The 13,510-nt window shown below is 40.0% G+C and overlaps 1 protein-coding gene across 5 annotated transcripts in view; it reads right to left on the reverse strand.

Annotated features, from left to right (window-relative positions):
* The window catches only part of LOC124787714 (D-aspartate oxidase), a 259,599-nt gene that overhangs the window by 5,355 nt on the left and 240,734 nt on the right, over positions 1-13,510 (reverse strand). For all 5 annotated transcript variants that reach the window (XM_047254556.1, XM_047254559.1, XM_047254557.1 and 2 more), the window contains exon 6: positions 9,659-9,925. In XM_047254556.1, coding sequence (XP_047110512.1) covers positions 9,659-9,925 — 267 coding nt within the window. The remainder of the gene's footprint in view (positions 1-9,658; positions 9,926-13,510) is intronic.

Genomic DNA, 13,510 nt, shown 5'->3' on the forward strand with positions numbered 1-13,510 from the left:
CTGAAAGAAGTGTTAACATCAAGTACAGTTCTTGTGTTTCCAGATTTTGAAAAGGATTTATACTAGCATGCGATGCATCGAATCAAGCATTAGGGTGTGTTCTTAGTCAGGCAGTTGAAAGCAGAAAAGAGGAATTACGCGACAACTGATAGGGAGATGCTTAGCGTAATCTATGGAATCACGTATTTTAAATGTTATTTATACGGGAGAAGATTTCGGGTAGTGACAGATCATGCTGAGTTGAAGTGGTTGTAGGATCCGTCCACTAGACTCGCTAGATGGGCTGTGAGGCTTAGTGAATTCGATTATGAGGTGGTGCACAAACCTGGGAAGAAGCACAGTAATGCGGATGCACTGAGTAGGAAGGTGGAAAAAGTAGAAGTCATAGGTTATACCCTAGCAGTATGGCAAAAATTACAGGACACGGATAACGAGTGTAAATTGTATCAGACACAGCCACAGTTTAAAGTGTTTGACAGTCTTCTGTGAAGGGAAACGAAGTTAGGGCCAAGGGTAGTAGTGCCAGCGAAGTTGAGGGATGAGGTTTTAAAGAAAGCACATGATCAAATGTTATCTGGTCATGGAGAGTGTAGAGCGACAAATAGAGTGGTGGAGGGGTAGGAAAATAGATGTGGATCAGTATGTCAAGAATTGTATACCATGTGCACAGAGAGCAGATTTGAGTCGGAAACAGATACAGCTACAAAGATTGCCGGAAGCGACATGTCCATTCTCTATGTTGGGGATCGATGTCTTAGGACCTTTCAGGCGAACACCATGGAACAGATTCGTTCTGACAATAATATACCATTTTTCAAGGTATGTGGAGATGGTGGCTATGCCAAGTCAACAGGCAGCAATGGTCACGCTAGCATTAGTAAACAACTGGATTTTGAAGTTTGGTGTACCGAAGACAATAATTACTGACCAAGGGACCAACTTCATGTCAGATTTAATGAAGGAGCTGTGTAAACTGTTGAACGTAAAGAAGTTGAGGATGAGCACGTTGCATCCACAGGCCAACGGAAGGACAGAACGGGTACACAGAACAATCAGGAAGATGCTGAGTTTTTATGTCGATTCTCATCACCATCAGTGGGACAAGTATTTGAAACATATTGTATGTGCATACAATGCAAAAGTCCATACAAATACCGGTTTGTCTCGATATGAGGTAACGTATGGGCGAAAAATGCTGTCACCGTTTGATTTAGTGAAGCTGCAGAAAGAAAGGACCGGTGAATCTGTACGTCAATCTGCGAGAACAATTTGAGATCTTTGGAAACGGGTACAAAAGGCGAATACAAAGGCTTTGGAAATGCAGGAAGATGCGGTAAAGCGAAAAGGAAGTTTACCGCAGTATAAAGTGGGGCAATGGGTAATGCTGTCCAGCCCCTATATGCGAAAAGGGAAAACGAAGAAGTTCCTCACTAGGTATCAAGGGCCATACCAAGTTATTGAAACCACATCTCCCTTTAATGTTAAGCTTCAGTTGCCAACTAGAACAACGATAGCGCACACTGAGCGGTTACGGCCATTTAATGGTTGCCTGGATGTGATTCCAGGCGTGTCACAGGAAGAAAAGAGGAAGAAAGAGAGAGTGAAGAGAAGTTGCTAAGCACAGAGAAAACCAGAAAGATACAGTACAGCATGAAGTACCGTATGCTTTGTGATCTAGAAAGTAGTAGAGTATTTGTATTTTTTTTTTTTTTTTTTTTCCGTGTCATGTATCATTCAGTTGCCGTAGAGTAATTGGGAATTGTATTTTATAAGTGTTTTCGGGTATTGTGAGCCTGCTAGGGACAGCAGTCTTTTTGAAGAGGGAGGAAGGGTGAAGGCGATCCCTGTCCTTAGGTCACTGAAAAGGGAAGTGTAGCATCTGACGTATGTGGAATGTTGTTGGAGGAGAAATCAAATGCAGTTCTGGAGAAATAAATGCGTTGGAGTAAATTTTGCAGCAAAGCCGTATTAAATATGTGTTGAACGATGTAAGAGTCGTACGATTTCCTGTTTAAATTCTTTGTTATCGAAAGTGCTGGGTCAGGAAAGTCGTGTTTATTGCACCAGTTCATATAATGTAAATTTAAGGATAAAAGTAGTCACATGATCGGTGATGAGTTTGGATCAAAAATAGTGAACGTTGGAAGAAAATCTGTGAAGCTAAAAATATGGGACACATGCACGGTGCAGTTATTTTTAGCCAGGGGAAAAGGAATAGACTGTCCAAGGGACATTGTGGTGCCAAAATTGAGCTTGCCACAGGTTGGGGTGCATTGGATCTTCTCCACCTACGAGAATTTGGTAGTAGTAGGAAGTTGTTTTGAGCAAGGAATGTTTACGGAAGCGAACCATGTAGAGCTCGAAGGAAGCGGAATTTTAATCAATGGAACTAAGTGTAACATAATAGGACCAACCTTCCATCTGCCAGCATCAATTTCAGGAATCACACAATTGAATGTTATGCAGCCACAGCTGTACTGGTCCGAAACCACTTTAGAATTTTTGCCAAGGCAGAATCTGACCTTGTTAAATCAAACTCTGGAACCAGGTCTGTTGAGATCTGTAAACCAGTTCGTTTTGGAGCAAGAGGGGCGCATAACAGCCGAACAGCTTGTTCAACATGTCGTTCAGTATAGGGAAAGGCAATGGCAAATAATGATCATTTCGAACACCTCTGTGCGAAGTGCCATCGCAGCCTTAACTTTGTTATGTGTTATTTTCTTTCTGATCAGGCAGAGAGCTAATTCCAAGAGGGAACCAAGGGTAGTCCAAGACCCAGTGGAATGGATACCGAGGGCATGAGACGAGTAGGTAAGGTCTTGATCGAGCAGTGGTTGTCCAGTTGGAAATTTGTACGTTTTGTTTCATGTCATGGTTTTAAGAGGGCACTAGACCACATTTACGTTTTCTAGTAGTAAGAAAATATGTCATAAGTGCCAACCAAACAAGTTTAAGAGTTAGTTAAAGGATGACCCGGGGACCGGGTCTTTCCGAAGAGGAGAATAATGTAGCGACACCACTGTTTAGGATAGGGAAAGTAAGTTTTGTGCGATATTCGGAGCACGAGTTACAGCCAGGTGTGAGCTGGAACACAATAAGTTACGTATACCAGCAGTTGCGAAGGCAAACAGAGGCCACAGGGGCGTAGAACTGCTGGCGAGGGCGCACACAGCAGTTTCCATGGCGCAAGTCACAGGCAGAAGAGGGCCACTGGCCAACCTAATTGTTACGCGTACGTGATGTGAACCGGCGCACTTGGCAAAACAGAGGTGCACAGCAAAGTATAAATAGGTGATGTTTTCTAACGATATTCATTCAAGTGTGGCAGCTCTCCTGGACAGCAGGTCGTATCACACTGCCGGGCTACATCCAGTAACAGTGTCCCAGTCCATGGCGGGTCATTGGTTCGACGCTCTGAGGCTGAGGCGGGGTCCGCAGCCAGCCAGGGCGGGCCACTCTTCGGCTCGCTACTGCGGGCAGTCGTCTTGGCTCCCGACACATCCCAGAGACTTCCAAGGCAAGGGCCGCAGATGCGGACGCCGGATAGCGGGCGCTTGTTTGTCACCACAATCTCAGCCACACCAGGGACGCAGACCGTCAAGTCAATTGTGGCATCCTGATGATGCCGCAACTCCGCTGGCGTACATGGCCGGCACAACACAATGTTGCGTTACACAGGCCGCTGGGGTGCTTCCTCAGCATCGCAGGGCCATGTGACGCAGACCGAGGTGAATGGAGGACTGTAGTGTAAGCAAATAAATAATTTGGAAAGTTCTCACTGAGATTTAATATGGCACTTCCTGGCACCCACCCACTATATTTGGTGTCTTCCCACTACATTTGGTCATTCTGATACATTAGTTGGCAGAAGACACCACAACATATCTGTGTAGCCATACTGAACTGAACGCTGTGGCTATTTGCGAGCACGGGTATTTTAATTACTTACACAGATATATCGTTTGACTAAGGACATAATGTTTGAAACTTGTCCCCAACAATAAATTAAGGATACTTTTTAATGCTACTTTTGACTGAATTCCAACCCTTATTTCAATAAAGGAAAAGTTGCTGACATACTTAATATGCAGCAAGCTGGAGGTCCTCAAATGTTTTTTGTAGCAACTGTTGCATTACTACCCTTGCAAAGCTCAAAAATCATGCCAGACACATACCTCTTGAGGTATTTGGCTTGCTATATCACCATAAATTGCAGTATATATTAATTACGAGTAATTAAGTCACTCTAGCCTTAAAATGTCTTTAACATGACTTTGAAGAATGCAATTAGCTGATAAATGACATATGAATATCAACAAGCATAGAAATGACATTACTTTCTAGTCCCACTAACATATTTGTGAGGAAACATATCCGGTATATGTACTGGAATCTCAAGCTTCTAGACGAAACTCTACCAGTAGTGGAAATAGTAAAGTATCTAGGGGTAACCCTGGATGCGAAACTATCATGGATTCTTCACATAAAGAATATCTGTTCCAAGGAAAAAGGTGCTCTTACGAGCACTAGAAGAGTCTGTGGAAAAAACTGGTTTATAAGCTCCAGGAGTATGTACTGGATAAGCACTACTGTAATAAGACTTTGATAATTTATAGGACTACAGTATGGTGGAATACAGCAGAACAGAAGGAACTGCCAAGGAGCTTTTAAAGGTGCAAAATTTGCCTGCTTAGCCATACAGGCAAATGTAAGCAGCAAACCCACTTGTGGGATGGAGATGATACTGGACATGCTCCCACTATATCTTTGGGTAACAATGGAGGCAGCAGCAGGGGCATATAGGTCAAAAACTGGAAAAAACAGCATATCTTTAGGATATCCATGATCTCACAACTAATATAGTGAGTGCCGTAAATACAGAATTGTTGGAGAAATGCCAGCTGACCATACAGTAACTTCCTGCTGCTTCAATAAACCTTTCAGTGTAAGAATTGGAAGGGGGCAGTGGAAGAACAAACCATGACACCATTCAGGAGACACAGTCTGTTTTATGGACCGGTTGAAAACATACAAAGGCACTGGGGCCAGAGCCTACAGTAGAGAGAGGGCAATCACTCCAAGGAAGCTGTCCACAGTATTCAGGTGGAAATATTGGAGTGTGTGCAGAGGAGATTTTTAACCAGCCCCTGCAAAAGCATCAATCTCCTATGGGTCCCTGGTCATTCAGGAATTAATGACAATGAAGAAGCCGACAGGCTAGCCAGGACATGGGGGGGCGACTTTGTTTATTGGACTGGAACCTCTCCTAATCATCAGCAAGGAGATAAAGTCGAAACTACGTTGTTACATCAGGAGATTGTGTGTAGAATACTGGACTAGGATCCAAAAACAAAATCATGATAAGCTAATCATGCCAAAGCCATGTTTCAAGTGCAGTTCAATAATCCCAGACTTAAACAAGTGACAGTTTAAACTCATGATAGCACTAAGGACTGGCTACAGAACTTTAAGAAACACCTGCACATGATGGGTGTAGAGAAAGCAGCCCCTACGTGCAGACTATGAGGTGACAGAGATGAAAACACACCCCGTCTAACTTTCCAACATGAAGTGTTAGAGGTCAAAAGACACAGAATATGTAGGTCATTAAGGCCTGAAGCGATCATGTCTAATAAGGCATAATGAAGGGTATCCTACTATTCTTTAGGAGTACCAGCTGGCTTTACTAGAATCACAGGGAGCGAAACTATGCAATAAACTCAATTTCGGTGGAGGCAAAGATGGGCTATGACCACTTTCATTTTTGGTTCCTTGTATAAATCAAATCAATTATCAGAACCCATCTGCATCTGCCCCTAGAAATGTCTTACAGTTTCAAATCTGGTTTCAAAATATGTCTTACCATTACATACTCTACCTGAAACCCTAGGATATATCAAAGTTTCTCTCACATATACAACCTTCTTTAACAATTCTTAAACTCTGTGCAAAATTCTACCAGGAACCCTCCACATTCATTCTTTTCCCCCTGTCCATGTTCTGCTAATATCTATTATTCTCTTCCTTTTCCTACTATCAAATTCCAGTCCCGCGTCATTTTTAATTTTTGTCTTCTTTTAAGCTCTTCATCATCTGTGGAACTATTAGGCACTTAAAATTTTACTACTGTGGTACGGTTTCGCTTCATGTATGTCTGTGCTATGGTAATCTGTTCGCAATGCTGTTCATTGTAACTTATATGCATTCCTATTTTCTTATTCATTATTAGACCTCCTCCTGCACTATCCCTATTTGATTTTGTGTTAACCTGACCAGAAGTCCTGGTCTTCCTGCCACTGTACTTCACTAATTCCCCACTACATCTAACTTAAAACTATCCATTCCTCTTTCTAAACTGTCTATCTATTTCCCCTATTAATAGATCTAACATTCCAAGCTCTGACCACTTTACTTACATTATTTTTTCGTGTCCGGAAACCACGTCACAATCTTTCAGCCCAGTATAGCACCATGTCCAAGGCTTCTTTCTTGTCCAGCCATAAATTGTCAGGGTTGCACCTATAAGGCCAGTTGAGCAGATGCTCCATATCCTGCACATTTTTTTTCACTGGAATCACCCCTGCCCCTATCCAGTTCAGTGTCCTCCATGTCTTCCAGTTTGTGCTGAATCCGCTGGGCACTTCCTGTGGCTAAGAACCTTTTACAGGATTTCAATCGCCCAGGTTTACACTCACTGCCAAAAACAGGATGTCGATCTTCAATAGTCTGTCTGAGCCTCTCTGTGAATTCATGTCACGTTCTCCGAGAGTTGGGATTCGCAAACCCGGCAGCTCTATACAGCATCCTGTTGTTAATCGACATGTTTCATTAAGACCTATGTTGACCTTCTTTGCATGGGTTGATCTGGACCATACTGGGAAGGCATATTCAGCTATAGAGAAGCATAAGGCTTGTGTGGTGGTTCTTAATATGGAAGGTTTAGCACCCCATCTGCTGTTAGCTAGTTTCTGCAGAATATTATTTCTGGCAGTTACCTTTTGTCGTGTGTTTTTGCAATGGTACCTTTATGTCAGATCTATCTAGCACCACACCCAGGTAAGTTAGTTTGTCGGTATGCTCCAGTGTGGTATTATTCCAAGAGATGTTAAGTTTATAGTTAGCTTGCCAAGATCAAAGATGGAAGGCGCTGACTTGTCTTTTGGACAGTTTGGCTTAAGAAAGTTGTTTTTATAAAACTCTGACATTTCTCTAAGAACTTTTTCCCCACTTCTGTTCTATATCCTCTAAGGTCCTCCCCTGTGCTATAATTGCCAGGTCATCTGCATACAGAAACTGTTTTGTATGCTTAGGCACTGGTTGGTCATTGGTGTACAGATTAAATAGGGAGGGCGCCAAAACGCTTCTTTGGGCTAGGCCATTTTTCTGGTTTCTCCATCTGCTCTTTTTCCCATTGAGGAAAACATAAAATTGTCTATTTTGTGTTAGGGACTTGATAATCTTAACAAATTGATAGTCTCTTAGTTCATTTTAGAGCTTCTGGAGCAGCAGCCTGTGATTAATTGTATCATGTGCAGAGCTAAGGTCGACCATGGTTAGCCCTGTTATCTTTTTATTTTTGTATCCTTCCTCTGAAAACCAGCTTGTTGAGGAACATGTTTCATCTCAATACAGTCTGTCATAGGATTTAAAATAAGTCTCTCATGCAGTTTGTAAAGATGACACAAGAGAGATATTCGGTGATAGCTCTTTGGTGAATCAGGTGCCTTCCCAGGTTTCAGGAGTGCCACTATCCTTGCTTCCTCCTCATCTTGGGGATCTTACAAGTTTCGCGACATTGACTGAAAAGTTGCAGGATCCAGTTCTTTGTGCCCGTTCAAAAGCATTTGATATGCTCTGTGCACGTGGCATCCACCCCAGCTGCTTTGCCGCTTTTCATATTGCTGAGACCCTTGTTGATTTCCTTCATTGTAAAGGGTGTTAAAATCCTATTAGTTTCTGATTCTGAAGTGCTGTTAACTTTTACTCTCTGTTTTGTATTAGCCTTTCCATTCAGGAGCAGTTGATGAGCCACCTGATTAGGTGTTACTGCAGCAGACTGTTTGGGACCATTTGGATCTCTGTCAAGTTTTTTAATAAGATTCCAGGCTCTTTTGCTGCTATGGGCCATATCCATCCTCTCCAGGGTCTCAATCCATCTATTTTGCTGAGCTTCACTTAGCATTTCTTTTAAAGCTATCCACATGGTATGGTTTTTTGATTAAAGGGGTCCTTTTTGTATAATTCCTCGTACTTGGCTAGGAGATGCCTGGAGTCATCAGAAAGGCCTGGAATGAACTGCTGTCGGTATCCTCGTGGTATATGTTGTCTGGAAGTTCTCTATAGCATTTGTACAAATGCCTGATAGTTCTCTGGGGTTGGGGCGAAGTTCACTATGCCTTTATCCAGTTACTCTGCGATAGTTTCCCAACTGGCCTTTTTAAAAGAATTCTATTTTTGTGTCTCCCAATGTCAGCTTCCTCTTGAATAGTCCCCACTCACAGATATGCATGGTGGACTTTGATCTCCTAAATCCTCTACCCAAGAGGATGCTATCATCGTTAAGCCAAAGAGTAAAGATCCATTCCTTCAGGAAAAATAATGACTAGATTTCCCTTGCTTTAAGCCATTTTCAGTACCAACATAGCAAGGTTATGTTGGTTGTGGGGCAAGTAGGCATACACAATTGTTCAACTGTGGAAGGTCTTTGCTTTCTCCCCTAGCTACAAAAATGTGTTCACTATGGTTTTCATGGTAGTTTCTCCGCATTCCTATTTTCTCATTTATTATTTATTACTAGACCTACTCCTGCATTATCACTACCTGATTTTTGGTGACAGCCCTGTAACTCACCTGAGCAGAAATCTTTTTCTTCCTGCCACTGCACTTCGCTAATTTCCACTATATCTTGTGCCAGTTAGTATTACATATGATATTACAATAAAAGAATCAAATATAAGGCTAATGAATCTTGTTTGATTTTCACAGCTTAGGATAAGTGTTGCCCTGTAGCATACCGATTACCAAAATAATTTTTGATAAAAAAAACTTAGAAAGTGAACTGCATGTAACATAATTTCATCTCTCTGCTGCAATCTGTGTGGTAAAATATCAGTTGACACTGGTATATATTACTGATGCAGTTGTCTCTTGCAGGCAATTTCAGAGACTGTATACTTACAATAACTAATTTTCACATTGGTATTCAGAAATAATGACTACTACATAATTCTCAACAGTGAACCTGTTTACTATGCATTCATATTCCTTTTATTCCAAGAACAGTTAAAGCATCACACCCTTCAATGCAATGATTATACCACAATCATATTCGACTGTTAAATTAACTTATTTCACATCGCTATAACATACCATGTACATGAAATAAGGAATTTAATAGCTAAATGGCTACTTCATAAACCTGTCTGCTTTTCATTGAAATGGCCAAGCTGATATCTTAACTCACTCCACAAAAAAGGCTTTAAACAGGTAACATTTACACAGTAAGTGTGAGATAAGGTTAGAAAAAGGAGATGCACAAATAATCTCCCAATCTCAAGCAGCAGGGTATGCAGAGAGATGTTAGACGCAGACTATAAAAAACAGCTTACAAAAACCATTGAAAACGAAGGTGGAATGCAGAAAGTAAATGAAGTATTACCTTCAGGCCATTTATGTTTTCAGCCTCCACTCGAACAGGACTGCGATGTGGTCTCAGTCCAACCCATTCTCTGATAATAGAAGCTTTCTTGAGACTTGGGACAAGAGCAGTGCATCGTTCTAAAATAGACGCTGTATCATGACGGTTCACTCGCAAATCATAACTGTCATAATTTCGACAACCCCCAAGGGTTGCAGCCTCTATACCAGGTATTATGTAAGTATCAAAATCACCATAGAGAAAAGTTTTTATCCATGGTGCATTCACCTGCAACACATGACATTTAGAACTTTTAAGAGTAGCGTACTAACAGACTGGCATTCTTGTACTTTCAATCAATTCATTAGAGGAAGTGTAGAAAGATTAACACATTTTCTCCAGTCACAATCACAATGAGAGAAACATACCATCTGGACAATGACATACAATGAAGGGTTACTGAATTTTTTAAGACTATACACATTATTCTATTTAAGCCAAGAATCACTTCAATATTCTATATCAGATGTTAGTCTCTTATTAAGAATAACAGAAATCTATAACATATTATGTGTTTGGTCTTCTATGCAATATTGTTGTGTTTTGATGAATTAAACATTTCAATAGATAACAGACTCTAATTACCTTAATGTCGTGTGAGAAGGCAACGTATCTCCAAAAACGGCAATTTTCGACTTCTTTATTTATGTTCTTATGGCAATCAGCTGTATATTGTGTCAAAATACTGTACCTCCATGTTGCAAGTTTATTTTAGAGAGATATAGACATACTGGGACACATTCTTGTGCCTCAACGAAGTGCATCTCAATTTTGGAATCAGCAAAATCTATCGGAACTTATGTTCTTCTGACTCTTTATTTAATCACTAAATTTAGAAATGCATTTTAATCCAGCAGAGACTGCTATCTGCTTGTTTTGTATAATTCCATGTTCCTGCACTTGTGTGTTAGTTTCCGATGTACTGAAAGAGAAATGTATGTTGACAAGCACCTAATAAAAAATCTTGCAATGTCAGGTGAAAATGTCGAATCATATCTCACTGCTGAATCATTTGCCTATCCATCAGTTCTCACAGTTCACATACAAGCTTTCAAGTTATTTCACTTCTTCAGTGAGTATCAGCAAGTGGAGAAACACTAGACGAAACAATGACTATCCTTTGTAGGCACTGTCAACACGGTCATACTGCTTTCATTGTCACATCAGATTATGTTTAGTTTCTTGAAGGGCAGACTGTGAAGAGGTTAATGCCAGTGCACACACTCTGTTATAAAATGGAGCAAGAACACAGACTACTGGAGGAGGAATATAAGAAAAATGAATAGGCAGTCAGGAATGGCGCACACACACCAACTGCTAAAAAAGATGTGCCGGCCAAACATTTAAGTACAAGAATTGCTGAAAAACCCAAGGAAGTGTAGTGAGCTCATTAGTGAGACTGGAGTGAGCAGGATGTTCCATGGATTCTGGATATTGAAAGATACAGAAATGCAGTGACAATATTTAGCTACACTTATTAAGAAGGTCCCTGAAGCAAGGCCACATTCTGCTGGTGCAAAATGTCAAAGAAACCTGACGAAGATGTACTTTCTCCTGAATGGTGACTGAAGTTCATATGTGTCTAGGGTTTCTCCTTAGAACTTTTAATATATCAGAAACATTTGTGCAACACATAAGAAGAAAAAGAGACAACAGCAACATGATTTTGACTGCTGAAAAGAGAGGGCATCATAGTCCACATGTAAGGAGATCCAATATGACAAGAGAGAGAATAAGAAACCACATAAATTCATTTCCCATTGCACCTTCGCATATCTGCCAACAGAGGTGTGACAGTTATTATCATGAGATCTGATTGTACAAAGAAGGCATGAATTATGTCAGAAACAATCAACTGATGAAAAATATTGGCTCCACAGAGAAAGATTCAATACAGGGTTTAACCGAGATTTTCAAATACTACGAAAGATGTATGCAACCACTGCTATCACTTTCAATATCTTTCAGAGGAAAATCATCAGGCAGAGAAAAACCAGCACACAGAACAAGGGAAAAAATTATATGAAAGAGCAAGCCTGAGCAGAAGAATGCCATTTACTGGAATAGGATCTAGAAGCTTTAGGGTACTGTCCAAATATAGCAGCTAAGGCCATTTTCTACAGAAGAAAAATAGCTGTATACGACACTCAGTATAAAATAAAGACACCAAAAAAGCTACAAATGACATGGGGCATGAAGGTGTGGCTTAATATGGATCAACTGAAGTAGCACTATGTAAATTTCAAGAACGCCTGAAGACTGCAGATGGCTATCCAGTTGTTTTGTCCGCAGACACCTATGGAGGACAAAATTGAGAAGTCAATATGAAATTAATTTTTCTTCATGGTGTAAAACTTCGAACATTCCCAAAATGGAGTGTGATTCAGTCCGTGCCAGTATAGAGAGGGCTGCAAAAAATTTTAACATCTATGACATTTAGCGGTATACTGTTGTTCAGACTGCATAAAAAACAAATGCTGTATGAAGTAGTGGAAATGGACTAGAAGGACTGAATTTTGGAGTTTTGCAGAAGGAAAGGTCGAAAAATACGAAAACTGCCAGTGAAGAAAATCAAGTACAATGTCTTAAGGTGTTGCAGATTCAATATCATAGAAGTTATATTAATCATATCCTTTTCAATCCTTTCATGGTCAACAATTCAAAAGTCTGCCAGTTTTCAGAAAATACTATAATTCTGATACAGACTTCCAGACAGAACCAAAATATCGGGGAACACTAAAAATTCAGGAAGAGAAAATAAAAGTCCTTAAGGATATTCGCTGCACTGGCATTATCAAGGAACAGTATGAAGCATTTTACACAAGTTTTCAAAAGGAGAAAGCTGAATATTCAGACAGCAGAAGTAATGGTTGTGATGAAGGTAATGAGGAAGTTAACATTCAGTGGCGGCATTCGTACAAAAATCTACTAATATGCATTTATTTTAACTAAAATTAACTGTTTTTAGTGTGAAAATTAATTCTTTGTACTATATTTTCTCAGCCAAGTGCTTATCTCCAAAGTGTAATACATTTATTTAGACTGAATTGCTTAGAATCATAATGATGTAAATCCTTAGCACTACATTAAACAGTAAATAACGCTCAGCAAGTAAAGAATATTTTTAAAGGTGTACTACCATCAGACAGTTTTTAAGTGTCTTCCTTAGTGGTATAGAGATCTGTCCATGAAGTTTTTATTATGCCACTGAAACGTGAAATTTCTTTCATCTGTTCTGTAAAATCATTAAAAAGGAGTTACAGTCCTCTCATTCTCATACAATGCTATTGCATTACGTGGAGGATAGAGGGGAATACACATAATGAAAATTACGGTATATTGATAATTTTTACTTATGGACCGTCTGATAACAACTGAATAAAACACAATTTTAGTGCCATATGCATTTTGCCTTCATTTTCTGCAAGGCATCCTCAGTGGCCTGGAATATGTACATATGTTTGCTATTTAATTTACATTTTGGTCATTCTATCTATAGGTTATAAACAGTTCTGGTGGTTGGTATTTCCTAGTAAGTACATACATTTAACATCTTTAAAAAACCAACAGTCACAGACACAATCATACATTCCACATCTAACCACCCCCACAGCCAGAAACTTGCAGCACTAAGACATGTGTTACATATATTAAACAGAATCCCATCAACAAGAAAAACTATGAAAAAAAAGAGTGCAATCATACAAATAGCTAGGAACAATGGATATGACACACATGTAGTACACAGGCTCAATCAAAAAATAAAAACACTAATACAAAACAAACACAACATTTCCAGAATACAAGGGAACT

The sequence above is a fragment of the Schistocerca piceifrons genome, chromosome 3 (genome assembly GCF_021461385.2).
Source record: "Schistocerca piceifrons isolate TAMUIC-IGC-003096 chromosome 3, iqSchPice1.1, whole genome shotgun sequence".
NCBI lineage: Eukaryota > Metazoa > Arthropoda > Insecta > Orthoptera > Acrididae > Schistocerca > Schistocerca piceifrons.